The sequence below is a fragment of the Halichoeres trimaculatus genome, unplaced genomic scaffold (assembly GCF_033239565.1).
Source record: "Halichoeres trimaculatus isolate MK-OKI-2021-1 unplaced genomic scaffold, fHalTri1.1 fHalTri1_scaffold_23, whole genome shotgun sequence".
NCBI lineage: Eukaryota > Metazoa > Chordata > Actinopteri > Labriformes > Labridae > Halichoeres > Halichoeres trimaculatus.
The window spans coordinates 19,462,826-19,480,667 of NW_027437201.1; the positions used below are offsets into that span (position 1 = coordinate 19,462,826).

At 40.5% G+C, this 17,842-nt stretch overlaps 1 protein-coding gene across 1 annotated transcript in view; it reads left to right on the forward strand.

Annotated features, from left to right (window-relative positions):
• The window catches only part of thrab (thyroid hormone receptor alpha b), a 210,124-nt gene that overhangs the window by 146,566 nt on the left and 45,716 nt on the right, over positions 1–17,842 (forward strand). The window contains exon 4 of the mRNA XM_074662891.1: positions 4,658–5,012. Coding sequence (XP_074518992.1) covers positions 4,957–5,012 — 56 coding nt within the window. The 5' untranslated portion in view covers positions 4,658–4,956. The remainder of the gene's footprint in view (positions 1–4,657; positions 5,013–17,842) is intronic.

Consider the following 17,842-nt stretch of genomic DNA (forward strand, 5'->3'; position numbering starts at 1 on the left):
TGGTCATAGCGTGATGAAGCCCTGCGTGTAAGGGATGTTTTATGAGTTTTGATAGTCTCATCTTTTAAACCATGACTTACCAAAAGGTAAAGGCTGCAACTCATCGGTGCATAAATAAAAGATGTAACGGTGGTAGAAATCAGAGCCTATAGAGATCCTTAAAGATGTTGAGTTTTACCAAGAGCCAGTTCTGTGTGCTAAAAACCTCTTCTTTGAGTCAGCTGTTTGGTGAAGTAACTAACCAGTGATAAATAGATGTGACACAACAAATACACTTTGGCGTGGCTCAATATTTGCCAATTAGCATCCTTCCTGCTTGTTTCTCTTCAAAGCTGAGTCACAAACTTGATCCTGATCAGTGGTTACATCCAAACGGTTTAGCATTTCTTTAAAACAGTCCTCCAATCATTGATCACAGTCTGTTTTAAAGTCAGTTCTTGTAAAAACATCTATTAATTTGTGATTACTGCCTGTTTTTATCTTGGTAACGGTCTGTTGATTTTAAATCTTGATGACAACTTTTTCACTCTAATCAAGATCCCGTCATCTGACACATTCTGATTATGGTCCATTAGTTATTTATAACTGCTGTTTTCCTATTTATGGTCTACTAATTTTTGATTATAATGTTATTTCTCTGATAAGCGTCCATGTGTTTTTGATCACAGCCCATCAAATATTGACTAAGGTCTGTCAATTATTTATAACAGTCTATTCCCTGATAACAGTCTGATTACGCTGTCGACTTCTTTGTAACAGTCTGTAATCCTTGATAACAGCCTGTTCATTATTTATAATCATCTCTTTCTTGAGAAGGTCAGTTAATCCTTGTTACAGTCTGAATCCTGATAACAGGGCTTTAGTTCTTCACAACCATATGTATACTTCTTGATAACAGTCATTTATTTCTTATTAACAACCCACTCACTATACATTTATCCCATTCAGTTCACCACATCAGGCAGCAGATAGAGAGGAGACAGCTTTTTATAATTTGTAAGCAGACAAATAAAAAGACACGTTCCTTTTTAGTGTAAACTAAACTACTATTAGTGATGCACAATATATATTGATATCAATATCAGTATCAGCTGATGTTGGTCAATTTTTAAACCAATCGGTATCAGTGAAATGGGCCAATATTTAATCATGAGCTGCTGGTCATTTTCAGATCATTTTGAACAATCTTTTAAAACCTGAATAATATTTTTTTTTCTATGACTATGTAAACACCAAAACTAGAAAAACAGACAAAAAACCTACTTTTTGATTGCATTCATCCCAGGCTCTCCATCCTGGTCGTTTTTCTCACAATCACGCCACTTTTTCTCTCTGAAGTACCTCGACACATCATCTGTGTTGAAATTTTTTTTTTTTTTTTAACCAATATTGATATCAGTAAATAATAGTTATTGGCCATAAGAGCAATATTAATATCAGATATCAGTGTCAACAAAATTTCATATCGTTGCATCCCTAGCTAATATTACAGTAAGATTTTATGCTAATGCTAGTAGAGCTAACCAAATACAGAGTATGCAATACTGCTCATAACACACCAGGGCCAGTATGCATGGTCAGTCGTTGAACAAATGGAACTATTGGTCTTAACGTACCATTAGCATTAGCTGCAAGCACGACTTCAAATAATCAGCTAGTTAACTGATTACAACACGAAAGCGACCCAGGTGCAGATTATGTCATAATTAAGGGGAACCTCCTGGAAAACCTGCTCAAACAAATTTGAATTGTGCATGCATACTTCACATGAACAGAAATAAACCTTGCAAGCAGTAACGCAACTGAGAGAAGAGCAAAAAAAACATTTTATGAGAAGAATATAGAATGAATTAAACAGCTGTTATCAGCAAGGATAGGAACGTTTGCCCCTGTAACTTGATAAAAAACTCTTCAAGCAGCTGTTTGATGAACTCTAACATTTCACCACACTCATCTTGTGTCAACCCAGATGCAGAAAAGTGAAGAGCAAAGCAAACTTGTAAAACTGATAGCAGCGAGCCTTGCCAGTTTGAGTCTTCGAGCTTCCCTTATTTCATCTGTTCACTGAAAAATGTTGCATCTACTGAATCTAAATTTGCTGCATAGCTCCGTATCATCAGACTTACAATCCCTAAATATCCACTGTCTTTGCATATTTCATCTTTAACAGTAACATGTTAAAGAATAAAGTTAGCGCCTGTAATTCAAGGTCTATCTCAAGTGAATTTAACCTTCTGTTGAGGCGTTAACCTGGCTCAGGCCTACCTTGAACCCATCTTTGTTTCACCATTAGTGCAAATGGCTGGATGTGCATACAGGCCCTGGTTCGTCAACATAAATTATCCCTCTTTTGTTTGGATTAGTTTGAATAAAGGGTTAGCATACAAGCTCATCATGAAGAGGGAACAAGTCTTTGTCCTACCTGAACTGTTCGTGACCACTCAGCCCGGACTATTTCTGCTGCAGGGACTAAAATAAAGAGGAACAGTTGAACCCTGGGGTCATAAAGCTTGTTTTCTCTCATGATTACATATGTCTTCAAAGGAGGCTGCCTGTTCAGTCTTTTATTAGCTGATACTCAGGACTAATTTCAGTTTCTAAACAAACAAGAGGCCTCTTCTTTCTCCTCTGTCCTCTCCGTCCCTGTGTGATACACAGCTAGCTGTTTGTGCAACAACACAAACAGGCGCAGTGAGGACGGCGGCCCTTGTAGTAACAGTGGATGTGATAGAGAGCAGACCTTTGATAAAGCACACTCCATTAGTGCAGGGCTTTATATCACTACTGTGCTCCTCACCAGTGGGTCCTACAAGGCCAGGTCTGATCCGGCTCATCCATCATGACGATGTGAGCAGTGACAGCGTGATTCAGGTGTCTGGAGGGTTCTGGATGTGTGAGTGAGTTCATACATATCAGAGTTTTTGGAATCATATGAATAGGGATCCTGATGTTTGGGATGATAATAGTTTCTGAAACAAGAGGCAGCAAAACATGCTGATGACGTCATGTATGAATGGATGGTTAACAAAGGCTTTTGAGGGTTAATCATCCAAATCATCCCTTGATACCCTTACGAAGTAAAAATATATTGCAGCATATTGGAAAATATCATATCATATATTAGGTAATATATTCCCATATATGAGATTTAGTATTTAAATTTTGCAATTTATTGCAATATATTTCATGAATATATAATATATTGTATATGTGCCCTTAATATATTATTCCATGTATATCAAATATAAATATATTGGTAAATGTATTGGGAAAATAATATATTACAATATATTACAATACATTTCAAAAAATATATTGGTACATATATTTTTCTTTGGTAAGGGTAACCTGCAGAAAGAGTAAAATTAGACACATCCTTTTGTGTCAAAAAGGAAGCTGAGTTTTTGATTTCAGCTCTTGATGAGTCACAAACTAAAATGTAATGCTCACACCTCCTGAGCATGCTGTAGTAATCAGTGTTTTGATGAGCTAGCTTAGCTTAGCTCTTAGCAGTTTAGTTCTTGTCTTGTGTGTTTTAAACCTTCTTTGAGTACAGTTTTTTGCCGCTGAAGAACTGAGCTTTCTTTATTCTATCAAGCCCTACATTTCATCTTAAGTGTCATTATTTTCTTGGATGTCATCAGCCAAACCAAGACGGTGCATGGTGTTAATCTCCCCCTACATTAAGACTGTAAAACAGCGTGTGTGTAGGTGATGAAATCCTCCTTTGCTTGCAGAGAAAGGTTGTTTTGAATATGAACCGTAATCTCTCTATTAGCAGTAAGAGCAACAATAATATCAGTCATGTCTAAGGACGTTCTCATGCCCTGTATCCCACTGTTCCGGATTAGAGAAGCACTGAGCCCGGGATTAGCCCAGGAAAGAATAAAGCCTTTCCTTGGACAACAGAGGAGGCAGGGGCTAATGGATCAGGACCCTCTGCACACACACACTGCTTCACTCCTCTTCCTAGAGCATCTTAACCCCGTTGGTAAACAGTTTTCCAAAAACAGTCCAGCTGCAGCAGCAGAGGTCAAAGGGCACACAGTCCCCGTCTGACCTCAGAGCCGCTCTACAGTTTTTTCCTCACTTGGTGTGTGACTCAGAGGAATCCCAGGAGCTGGATGGATGTTTTCCTCTTACAGTGCCATTCATCTGTGTCCCTGGCATGACTTGAGTTAAAGTAGATAAACGGAGACGGATGGGATGAGAGGTCAAGATGTAGTCTGTCCAGTTGAGCTGTAATGCAATAAATCAGCAAGAATTAGAGTCTGAGATCAAGTTTGTTTCCTGGATGATCAGGATTAATCCAGTTGGGTTTGATATCAGATAGTTTGGGGAAAGCTTCTGGAGCCTGAAGAGAAGCCATCAGCTGTGTTTGAACAAAGATGAGCTCAAAAACAGACACTTCAGGGTGCACTAACTGATGATTTCCTCCACAATAAGTCTTCTGATTGTTTTCTCAGTTTCAAATTTAATCATGAAAAACACTCATCACTTTTTTCTGTGGTTGGGTTGCGGTTGAGGGGCTAAAGTTTCCCCTCTCAGTTTACCCCACAGATGACCAGAACATTCAGTATTCACGCTGAAGAAGCTCTCACAATCTGAAAGCTTCAGCTCCACAGATGATTTAATCTTTTTCATCTCTTTCTTCCAGATTTGACCCTACCCTGAGACCCCACATCCACCTGCAGCTCCGGCCCCCCACGGGTCCTCACTGTTACCTCAACTGGACCTCCATCATCCAGACTCTGCACCCTCAGCGACACCACACCGACCTCAAAGCAACTCGACTACATCTGAAAACTCCCTCCCCCTCCTCCCAAACACCCCCGGGACGGGACCCCGTCATGTTTCACTGACTGACCCCTCCCGACCGGCGAATGACAAGTGTGCATCCGAGGGTGGGGCTTGCCTCAGTCTCTCATGATTGGCTGCTGGATGGAATTAAGGTGAATGGAACACGTTCCCAAGGAGCAGGACCCTAACCCATCAGAGGGAGAAGACAAACGGTGAGTCGCCGCGTTCTCCTTCCTCCCTTCTCATTCAAATGAGCTGCGGCTATTGTTGGAGGTGTAAACGACACCGAACCTTCCTCTTATGGACTCTCAGCCTTTTCACTCCCCCTCCTGAGGAAACATACCCCTGAAATGAAGCAGGCATTGCTGTCTGTTATCGAGTAATGCTGTTATGTATAGAGCAGGTTTTCTGAGGACATCCTAAAGGGGATCTTTGTTCCAGTCCCTCGTTTTATCGTCTAAATCTTTCTCATGGTCCTGGCTGTTTTTGCGTCTCAGGACCATGTTCCAGACAAGCTAAACAAGGTAGCAGCCTCTTTTTTCCCGTGCCTGCCTGCCTGCCGCTCTTTTCCTCCGCTCTGAATTGTTTTCAGAGAAAGAGGCCCATAGCTACATCTGACCCCGACGCTCCCCCCTCTCCTCCCTCTTCCCCCCTAACTCCTTCAACTCTTGAGAAGCAGAGGCAGTCAGACGGGCCTGAACACAAACAAACACAGCACTGTTTAAGCCCCTTCTCATTAATGAAAACATAATATTGGTGGAATGGAGCCTCTCATGGTGCCGTAGCTGAACGCTAAGGGGCCCTTCATGTGGAAGAGGCCTCTGGATGGAGGAAACCATTTGTCTTTCCCAGTTTGATCACACAAACATAATATTTACACGAAATGCAAAAAGACATACTTGCATTGTGAAGCAGAAAACTTGCGTGTGTGTGTGTGTGTGTGTGTGTGTGTGTGTGAGGATACGTGGGAGCGTGTCAGGTGTGTGTCTTTGCACGATTGGAACAGGAACATCATGAAAGCCTCTGTTGACTCAGATCAAGTTTTCAGTTTGTTTAACCTTATCTACAGAGCTAATGTGTTGTTATGGATGTTAACACTGCAAGGGATATTTAGCCTCGAGCTTAGGAACATTAAGAATACTTTCCTTGTGTTGTACGTTACTTACAGCACAAGTTGCACTGGTGGATACAACGTCTAAAAGATGACGTGTGAAGCTCATTGCTCTCATGAGAGCTCAGTAGGGATGTAACGATGCATCGCAAGACAGTCAAAAATCAAAACAAATGATTGTAGATTCAAATTGGCTGGGATAAAAAATAAATCGTGATGCCTTCTTTAAACAGCAGAAGACTTTTTTTTCCTTTGAAAAAATCCTAAACTAGGAGCACATGAAAACCTGAGATTGCTTGTTTAAAGAGGTTGTGTTTATTTGTATTACTCATTGAGTTATATTGTGATCGTAGCGCACCGCCACGCCAAAATAAAAGCGGCCTTTCCTTCAGAACTAGGAAACTCTTTGTTCAGATGTTTCAAATGTAAATTATACTATGCAAGTCAGCACAAACAGAAGTGTCCCCTGTCACTCTGTGTGGTTTATATTTACTTTTAACATCGTCCTAAACAGTTTGTGGAGACTGTAATGATGGTCAGTCTGTGCTCAAGCTGTGAAATCACTCGCGCGTATTATACACAAGCTGATTGTTAATCCCCCTCTTTCTTCTTCAGGAGTCACTTTTCTGTTGTCTCTTTGAGACACAAGTTGTAGTTTGGCTTTCTTTGCTCTCATTCTTTAAAAATCAAAAGTGGAGTTTTCCTTAAGCTCGGGATTTCAGCCTGTTAGCTTTTAGCCTGTTAGCTTTCATACCACACCGTAATGTGGCTATGTGCAGGGACATGTCCAGACATTTAGACTGGGGTGGCACAATAAGGGCAGTGACATAGGTAAGGGTGGCCAGGGTGTACACATGTACAACTTATTACCATTTACCTCTTTTAATTCACTCTTTACTTTCACAATTATGAGTAGTAATGACTGAAGAACGTCATATTCCTGTGTATGATTTCAGTATTCAGATGTATTTAAAATCAGAAAGTCTAGTAAATTTAAAGTAACTTTAAAGCCCAGATATAGAGTGGTATTAAATAAGGCTAAATTGTGTTTTTGGTAAATATTTTTTTCCTATAATTATTTATTTTATTTAATTAGTTAATTTAATTATTTTTTAATTAGTTAATATTAAAAGAAAATATGTAAAAAAAAAAAAATATATATATATGTATGTATAAATTATATTTATAAATATATAAATTATATTTATTTATATATATATATATATATATAGTAAAAAAAATCTTATGACTAAAAAAATATATATTTTTTTTACAGTCATATTTTGTATGCTAGCTCATTCTGTTAGAAAAATTGTGATCAGAAATCACATTGAATCTTGAGTTGAGTGTATCATTACATTCCTTAAACTTAGCCCTAATGCTTGAAAATTTCCAGCTTTCTCCTTTGAAGTCTTTTTATGAATTTTAAGGACGAAGCTAAAGAAAGAAGGAGGGTAAACCTTCTTTTCATAAACCCTCCCCTGACCCCTCATCCTCAGGCCGGTCATACGACCGAGGCAGCTTTTGAACGGGTGAGAATCTGATTTATCTCATTCATCTTTTTAAAGACAAAGCTCTTGTGTTTACAGTATATCATGTTTACCACTTGGAAAGGAAGACGTAAGACGATAGGAGGAGCACGTGAACGCAGCATCGGGCACATTCTGTCACTGTCATGTGTCAGACTCCCAAACCTCATCTTCCAGTCTCCTCTATTAAACCTTAATTAACGTCATAACAACAGTACAAGTTTGTTATTACCATCATGCGGAGGGATTATCTGGCTGCTCTGATTGCAGAGTCAGATTCCCCTCCTCTGTGTCTCCATGTGCCGTATTACAAGCTTGTGTTAAGAAAGTCAATCCGCCGGGGCCAGGGTGGATTCCTCGGCTAACATGGACACCTGTCAGGAGATTAACAGCTCTGCCGCCGGGGGACAGGGACAGTTGGTGTGGTCATGGATGGAGGAGGCCGCACATCGGTCTTGCAGTGTCAGTCACATTGGGCTGAAGGAACCCTGTGTGTGTCTGCATGTGTTGGAACACCTGCACCTCAGGGGTAATGAAAAGCATAAAGAGTTAATGAAACACGGAGAAGATGTCAGCGCTGTGTTCGGCATGACGGTGGTTTTTATGGATCTCCTCCCCCTCCTCTCTGTAGGATGTCAGTCTGTTGTTTTGAGCGGGGCCGGCTCTTTGAAGTGGAGCCATGGCAACCAGCGTGCAGACAGAGAGAACAGCACCTGTACCTGTCATGCTCTCAACACTCCGTCAGCTCGCTTTCTGCCTGAGCATGAGGGTTTCTCTGATAATAAAACACTTCCACAAACTGAATCTTGATCTTCGTTGCAGAAACTAGAAAGTTTGAAGTCATTTCCTCTGATGCTCCTTCCTGATGCTCTCATACTTTCTTTGAAGCTCATTAAGACGCGTAAATGATCGTATGACACGCTGATTTGGTTCCAGCAGAGATATGCAGATGCAGCTTACATCACTCCTCTGAACATGCGATTGCAGATGATGTAAGGATGTTTGCACCCTCTTGCAGTAACCATGGCAAAGGCTTGCGCCACAGTGTTGTGTGTGTGTGTGTGTGTGTGTGTGTGGTTTTGCTGTGTATCCAGGAATCCTTGTTGTTGATGTGCCTCCAGAGGCTTGTTTTTTTTCATCCGCTGCATTTATCTGTGAGCCTGGAGGCGAACACATGCGGGAGTGGATCAGAGCAGTGGGTTAATTGTTGGTTCAGTCTGACTCTGGTGGTTGGTTCCAGAAAGATAAACTACATCTTTATGAATGATTCTGTGAGGGTTCTGGCCTCTAATTGGTCCATTTATTCCTAATTAAAGAGGCTTCAGGAGGAAATATGCCTCTCAGACCAGGATGACTCGCCAAAGAGCCAAAATAAAGCCATAAATCTCATGTTTTCATCGCGAACGGAGAATATTTAAAAGCTTTAAAGCCGCTGTGAGAAATTTTTTGATGGAGAAACAGACTGAAGTGACACGGATGATGCAAACAGAGTGATAGTTTCTCTGTGATTTTGGATGCAGCCGCCCCCGCCGCGGGGTTGATGTCATATGAGATGGTAAACAGCACTTTGCCGAAACAGCATTTTCAACATTTCCCACACTGTGACTGCACTTTAAGTCGTTTGAAATGAAGATGCATGAGAATATTTATCAGAAAACATTAAAAAGATAACATCAGCAAACAGATAAGTTACCCACTCTGTCCACAGGGGGCGCCAGAGTTGACACGCCTGGGAGCTTTTGTAGAAATTTATAAAAGCAACAAGATAATGTAGCCTATTTCCTTTGTCCTTACTTTGTTCGTGAGAGTTTTGAATCCCCAAGCATGACCTGTATCATTAAGGTGTAAATAACATGAGATGAGTGATAATAACTGCAGAAAAACCCACTGAACTCTGCAGGAGGAAGATAAACCTCACACACACACACACACACACTGAGTCCCTCATGGGAAGAGAAAACAGGACAGAGTGTCCCACTATAAAAAGAAAACATTTACATCTTGACACCCAGAGATTTGATCCTCTTCCAAGTCACATATGTAAGTATGATGTATGAGCACTTTGTTCTGCGGACCTCCTGCGACATTAAAGTCAGGCGCCCTTGTTTTTTTTCTCCCTCTTGCTCTTTAATGTCTGCCTCAGCCTCTGTGTCTGTGTTGATCCTCCGTGCAGCGCTCTACGTCTGCTGCACGGCTGAAAAAGTAAACACATTTCAGCTTTTCCTTCCCCTGGGAGCGAGGACGTCCTGTCATGCCCGGGTTACAGTCGCTGTTAATTGCTACGACTTTGTAACATCACTGGTTCCTCTTCCACCCGGGGATTCAAGCATGGCGTTTAGCTCAGACTGGTATCAGGATGACTCTGAGTTTCTGTGCGTACAGGTATTTCTATCTGCAGATTATAGTGTTTTGTTTGGCTTATATACAGTGTGTTCTTTAAGAAGTACAAAGGTGTGTCTGTACATTGCAGCACAGTATGTATAGGGTGGATACAATAACATGAATACCAACACAGTATCATGCAATTATCCACCCTCTGGTGAATCATCTATAGATAGAATTAAGAGTGTTGCAAGGCAGTGGTTCCCAACCTGTGGTCCATGCCCCCCTGATGGGCCGTGAAGATTATCCAAGTGGGTCGACAAAAAAAAATGTTTTTTTTCATTATTATTCTTATTTATTTATTTATTTATTTTTTATATTTTTTTATTTCTTTTTTTTTTCACTTTTATTTTATTTTATTTTTTTGGGGGGTGGGGGTAATTTTACTAAAATAAAATGAAAAAAAAAATGTTTTGAAAGTTAAAGCTCAGATACCTTTCAAACAATTTTGAAAAAATGTTCAAGTATTATTTTCACTATTCTGTTTTGTTTTTGTTTTAATTAAGCATCAGACATGGGTGAAGCAAATGAGGGATAAGAACTTTTGTTGTTATTGACCACTTTTCAACAGGACCACTTTGCAGAATTCGGTTTAATTCCTTATTTTCAGTCTCTACTGTGGATGCACGATATATCAGTATCAACATCCGCATCAGCCGATATTTACTCATTAGCTGCCAGCACTTTCAGAGCATCTTGAACAATCTTTCAAGACCCAAATAATATATTTTTCTATGGTTATGTAAACCCCAAAACTACCTAAGAAGAGTGGACTATCTTCTTTTATTTTTTTCTTGTCTCTCTTCCTGTTTTTGATTAAAAAAACAGACAAAACGTACTTTTTAGATCCTCTCCATGGTTGTCTTCTCATGATCGTGCCACTCTTTCTCTCTAAACTACCTTGGCGCATCATCTCAGATTGATTTTTTTTTTATTATTACAATATCAATATCAGTAAATATCAGTTATCAGCGATAACAACAATATTAATATCAGATATCGGTATCAGCCAAAATTTTTATATTGATGCATCCCTAGTCTCCACTAAAAAAAGTGCTTTTGAGACTTTAAAGTGGGCCCTGAATTAGAAAAGGTTGGGAACCACTGTTGCAAGATGTTCCTCCATAAAAGAGGAGATTCAAGAAACCTGTAGGTAAATCAACCAGCAGCTTAAATGCCAATAAAGAAGCAGCCTGAGGTTTTGATGTGTGTGTGTTTTGGTGTCAGTCTGCGAGACAGTAAGCGCACGTCTCTGCTAACAGGAGTAATTGGCCGAAACGCTGTCAATTTCCTCAGACAGTTATTGTTCCAAGAGAGTAAAACTCTCTGCTGCACTCCTTCCAGCTGGGACCACATTTACAGAAAACTGTCAGCTTTAAAGAGGAGACAGCAGAGTGGAAAACCCCGAGAGAACGCTGCGTTTAAAAGCCATAAAAGTCGACCACTGATTCAGCACATTATCATTTTCATTAACCAGGAAACCCTACCAGGCCTTCAGGAACTGTGATATGATTATTCATCAGTGCAGCCTGATGCGTTGATTGAGTTGTGGTTTGTGGCTGTGTTTACTATAAGATTACACAGTGTGCAAATGCAAACACCTTGAAAATATGCAAATGCTCAGTGAGTGATTTAGAACCACCTGCTGCAGACATTTGATTAACGTGCACAGCTCTGCCCACCACACCCAGCGGTGTGGGTTTACGGCTGAGGATTCATGCAAAGTTCAGCTATTTTCATCACGTTTACAACCTGAAAATGGAGCAAACATAAAAGATGCAAAAAGTCAGTTTTTGTGCACATCTGTGGAGCAATTCCTGATTAATACAATCCTCGTTCATTCATAAGGATTTTGTCCTGGTGTAATATAAACATCCTCCACATGCTTTGGTTATCATCCCAGCACTCCAAACCCCTCTGGTTGTGAAATAAATGCAGCTAAATACAAACCCAAAGTGGCCTCTGAGTCCGTAAAGTCTTAATTTAGTCGGCCGTAGTACAGGATGTATTGGGCTGTATATATTTGAGGATTTAGCTCCATGTTTATTATTGGCAGTGTGTGTGGGTTGCTGTACACTTGTGTATTTGGACAGAGGGAGTTGTCTTGCCTTCACTCAGTGGCATGCTATATCCCCTTCTTGCTCAGCCTGTAATTTAGACAGTGGCGGGACACATAAGGGAACAAAGTGTCCATTAGCGCTGGATGTATAGGACGGGACGGACCCAGCTGTGGGCCTGTAGCATGCGTTCTCAACAATAGGCTACTGTGGCCCTCTAAACATAGGACAGGGGGGCCCATTCAGACACTGTTATGGATATAATTCTCTGCACTATTCTCCGTGTCTTCGTATTGTTCTGTGTGTTTGAGGAGCTTTAGAGCAGGTGCTTTACACGCTTCCATCACCCATCCAATGACAATAAGCATCATCTTTGACTCAGTTATTGTGATAAGCAGCCACGTGTGCAGCTCTTTCTTCTTCTCTGGAGCTTGGCTCAGGTGTTGACTTGTCTGTCATGAAGTCTCTTTCCATCTCTTTGGTTGTTTTTATAACATAAGCGCTCCAAAATGAGGTGTTCAGTATGAGATGCTCTTTTACACTGCAAAAAAATGAAATCCTATCAAGTGTTTTTGTTTTATTTTAGGTAAAAAATGTCTTATTACACTGGATATGTGCCACAATTAACTTCTCAGTCCAGAAAAAAGTCTTGTTTAAGTTGTTTAAAGACAAAAATGAGCTCTGAATTGTTTGTAATAAGTAAAAAAAATCTGCCAAAGGAACAAGAAAAAATTGCTTGAAACTGGAATTATGTCCTAGTACAAGTAAGTTTTCTCTTGTTTCATTGGCAGATGTTTTTTAGAGATAGACCGATATGGATTTTTCCAGGCCGATACCGATTATTTGTAGTCAAAGAGGCCGATAACCGATATTTAAAACCGATATTAATTTGCAGTCAAAGTGGAAATATCCGTGTCGAAATTTTGAACAATACAAACTCCAACACTTAACTTCGCAATTTTAAATTTGTTTCTTATCGGCCGACTGATTAACAAAAGGCTGATGCCAATATGCTTCAAAATGCCAAATATCGGCCCCGATAATCAGTCTATCCCTATTTTTTTTTGCTTGTTTTATGTAATTCAGACCTCATTATTATTGTTAAATAACTAGAAACAAGACATTTGTTCTGGACTGGTCAGGTGAATGTGGCTCATATTAAGTCTAAAAAGAAATTTTCTACTGAAAATAAGACAAAAACACTATTTTAGTTTTTGCAGTGCAGTGCTGTTTGACCCGACCCTGACCCTTTGACACACAAAAGAAAGAAGAAAAGGAAGGCATTTGACTTTTATTTCTTTTTCATTCTCTTCTTGATTCTTGTCTTGTAGTTTTTGGAGCTTTTATTGGATGGGACAGCTTGAGAGGAAATGGGGGAGGCCATCATGCGCCAAATCCCGTCAGCCTGGGAATTGATTCTATAACCAAAGATTAGAGGCTCTGAACTCGCAGCGTGCTCAACCAGCTGAGCTCAACCTGCGGTCTTTGTTGTGATGTTTATTGGTGTGTTTGTGGCTTTAAGCGGCTGCTGTCCTAAACCGCATGACTTCCTGTTCGAAAAGGAAATAAAAATGGATCAGAATCAGTTAGGAAGACGACTAAACATCTGGATCCATCAGGGCTGATGCCACTTTTAGTCCAGTCACACACACACTTGGAAAAAAACTGAAATCTTGTTGTTTTAAGTGAAAATTGTCTTGTTGTTACGGTGGCCCTGAGAGCTCAAAAGATGCAAAAAGACAAAACACAAGCAAATTAAGAAAACATCTTCATCAATTTGACAACACATGGGCAGCATTTAGAAAACACACAAATACACCACAACAAAACCAAAGTGTTTCCAGAGCACACTTAAAAGTAGGGATAGACCGATTATCAGCCTGGACAATTTTTGGGGCCGATATTTGGCATTTTGAGGAATATCAGCATTGGCCCTTTTTTTCAATGGCTGATAAGAAACAAATTTAAAACTGTGTTGTTGCAGCTCTGATGTAGCCGCTCTTCTGTCTGCAGTCACAACTCAGTCCCCAGCACTGTCCCACCCCCAGTACCATCTGATTGGTTACAAGCAGAGCCATGGCTCAGGTAACAGCCAATCAGCAGTGCAGTTATTATAGTTATTGCAGTTGCATTGAAATTTGTTCAAAATTTTGACACCAATATTTTTACTTTGACTGAAAATTAATATCAACTTCAAATATCGGTTATCGGCCTCCTTGACTACAAATAATCGGTATCGTATCAGCCCTGAAAAATCCATATCAGTCTACCTCTACTTATAAGTGATGCACATGTCCTGACCCGCTTGTTGTTGCTGCAGATTTTCAGTCACGGCGATAGGCTGATATCTGAATCATGCCATCACAATGTTAAATAAATCAAAAACACTTACTTTTATCTCATTTTCCTACACAAGTGACGAAAAGAAAACCATGTGACTGAAAATCTGTGGCAACAACAAGCATGTTGGGACTTGTTCCTCACTTTTGAGTGTCCTCTGGAAACACTTCTGTTGTGTTGCAGTGCATTTGCAGCGCTTTTTTCTAATGTGTTGTGTTGTGGTCTTTGTAGCCCACATGTTGCTAGATTGATGAAGATGTTTTCTTAATTTGCTAGTGGTTTTTGTTTGCATGTGTTTTCTTATGTTGCGGCTCTCAGGGCCACCGTATGTTGTACTTCGGGATGGGTACCGAATTAGGTACTTTGATGGGTACCAACAGAATTCAGTCAAAAGTATTGGGTACCAATTCATGTACAATCAAAAGGTACCATGTTTAGGTACCTAAATGCATCCTTGTGACTATGAGGAAGCGGAAGAGTGGGCAATTTTCCATGCTGGGAAAAAAAAATCTGAAAATTGGTACCGTTGATCACCGGTAGTATCGCTTCAAATATTAAAGGTATCCATCAGTAGTTATACTTGATATGAGCCACATTCAACTGATCAGTCAAGAAAAATGTCTTATTTCAAGTTGTTTAAAAACAAAAATGAGGTCTGAATTAGAGGTTGACCGATGGGTTTTTTTGGGGGCCGATGCCGATGCTGATGCTTTCCAAATTTGGGCAGCCGATGCCGATATGCATAGCCGATTTTTCCAATTTGATATTCAGGCCGATTGTTAAATAAATATAAATTTATCACATTTTTGTGAAACGCAGCAATTTCTGAGCAACTAAAAGAAATCTATTACAATAAGTCGTGTCCAGTCCATTGAACATTTATTCAGCTTTCAAAACAATGACATATTTTGTCTGAGTAAACACACAATGTAACAAGCAGTAGTAAACATTCACACTCTTCTTAAAATGTCAAAAAAGAAATTTAAACTTATTAATATAATTTGAATAAAAGTATGTAATGTATCCAAGTGGTTCCACAAGTTTGAGGTGCTCAATTTTTTTGTGCCTGATCAAAAATTGTGTCATTTTATACAACGGATCAAAAATCGGCTTTTTAAAAGAAAATATGGCCGATGGCCAATAGAGACAAATGTCCAAATATCGGCCCGATATATCGGCCGGCCGATATATCGGTCTACCTCTAGTCTGAATTGCTTGTATCTGGCAAAAAAAATCTGCCAGTGGAACAAGAAAAAAGTTTCTTGTATTAAGACATTGTTCTAGTTTTGATCAAATTTTCTAACAAATTTTTCTTGTTCCATATTTTGTCTTTAAATAACCTGGAAAAGGAAATTTTTCTGTACTGGTTGGGTAAATGTGGCTCATATTGAGTCTAAAATGACATTTCTCCTGAAAAAAAGATAAAAAACGCTTGATAAGATTTCAGTTTTTTTCTGTTGGGGTTGTGAGGCTGACATTTAAAGACACATAACCGGTTGGAGCAGACTGGATTCCTTCTCTTACGTGTCATTAGAGTATGAGTCAACTATTAAATGACATAATCAGAGAGAAAGAAATCAAAGATCAACAGCAGGACAGGTGAAGGATTACATAATTATTCATAAAACCGTGCGCGCTGTTACGCCTCATTACGCTCTGCTTCTTGAATCTGGGTCAGCTTCTGTTTTATAGGACGCCGTTTGCATTTTAAAGGTTTTATTCTCTGCTTGTGTATCAAAGAGCGGTGAATCCTATTTATCCTCAGTGCCAGGGCTGCTATTGTTGTCTGAACTATTAAAAGCACATCACTGAGCTGCACTAACTCAGAGGCGATGTCTTCTTTTATTACCTTTAGCACACGCTGTAGTTCAGCTCCAGCCGCTCCAAAAATCAGCTGTAAACACTCACTCCTCTACAACATGAGTTATTTATTAATCCACGGCTGAGAAAAGTCCCTGAAAACAGATATTTACTGCTGTTTGTGCGCGTTAAACTACTCTTGCCTTGTTTTGTAGGAAAAAGTGAGCTGTGGTGAAAGTGAAGCTGTTTTTTTAAAGTTTCTGCAGCAGGATTCAATTAGTTCAGGACCACAGACAAGGTGGAGGAGATGAGGTATTTAGAGATAGTTTTACAAATTGCTGGTTTGGATCCCTGTGCAGACTTGTTGACAACAATAAGAAACATACAGGATAATGTCAGCCCTGCTTTAATTGCGCCAGCTCTAAGGCAATCATTGGTCAGGACATGTAGTTCTCTGAGCCTGGTGTTGATTACTGTGTTGCTATGTTCTCATATATCTTTTGCAGTGGTGCGTGCTGCTTTAGCTTTAATGAAACCTGCCCTGGCTTTAAATAGTCACATCTCACGAGCACGCAGATACCTGACAGCCCGACAATTACCTGTTAGACGCATTCCAGGGCGGCTGTCAAAGTCACAGGTGGAGAAGCTGGCCGTCCTCCAATCAGGGAAGACTGGGTGGTACCAGCAGCAGAGCGAGAAGCGTCCCATAGATCGTGGGACAAGGGAGGGAGAGGCAGAATGTATCTGAGTGGGTCAGCAGGCTAAAGATAGCTGCTCTGGTAGAGACATCAGCGTGTGCGAGGCTGAGAGACAGATAGACAGAGGCAGAGTCAATGCGTGAGGGCCGCGTAGCCGCTTGTCAGCTACAACTGCAGCTTCAACTTCAAGTCCTCCTCCTCCTCCTCCGCCATGCATATTTTACAGTCCCGCTGCGTCATCAGGTCAGCACTGTAAGTCCTTTTCATGCCATCTCTCTGGCTCGTGTCGTCGCTTCTCCTGTTCTCCTGTTCTCTATTTGTTCTGCTCCATGTGTGCACCCAGTTGTGCAACATGTGCTCCACGCAGCTCTCAGGTCAGAGGAATCAAACTGTGTCTTTTCCACGTCAACTTGAGCTGTAAGAGTGTGTGTGAGTGTGTGTTTGCTGGAGAAAGTACAGTATGTGCGTGTTTGTGTGGGGTTGGCTCAGGTTGCTCAGAGGCACAGCGTGAGGGACTTTGCATATTTGGAGATGTGTTGCAATCCCATCACAGTTTAAGAGTTGGAAATTGAAAAGCGCTCGGTGGTATGCCTGTGCAGCACCCAGCGTCGTGCCCTGACCTGCAAAACCTCCCATTCCACGCAAAAATATTCAATCAAGCACAATGTTTCATCCCAGAACGAGCTCCCTACAATCTAAAATCCTGTCAGGCTTTTTGTGCAAATCCAATTTCTTTCAGTTTGTTTGTTTGTTTGGAGTTGTGCTTCAAACCAACACGTCAGATGAGATGTAAATGGTTGTTTAAGATGCCGCCCCCTGCAGCACATCTAAACCCTCACACTGAGCCTGGTCTGAGTGTACCGTGTGTTTTCTCCGCTTATGTTTCTCTTTTAGTTTTGCTGAAACTTCTTAGAGCCACTTGACACCGTTTCTCTTTTCTCTTTCCTCTCAGAGCTGCTGGAGGACTGAAAAGCACTTCTGAGGCTCCGCCAAGAGCGCTAAGCTCTTTTTTTAGCTGCAAGGGCGCTAATATTTTCATTGCTGCTATTTTGGGATTGATGAGATCTTAATAGAGGGTTAGAGCCGGAGCTTATTTTAAGAGCTGCAATTTGTGTTATCATTTCA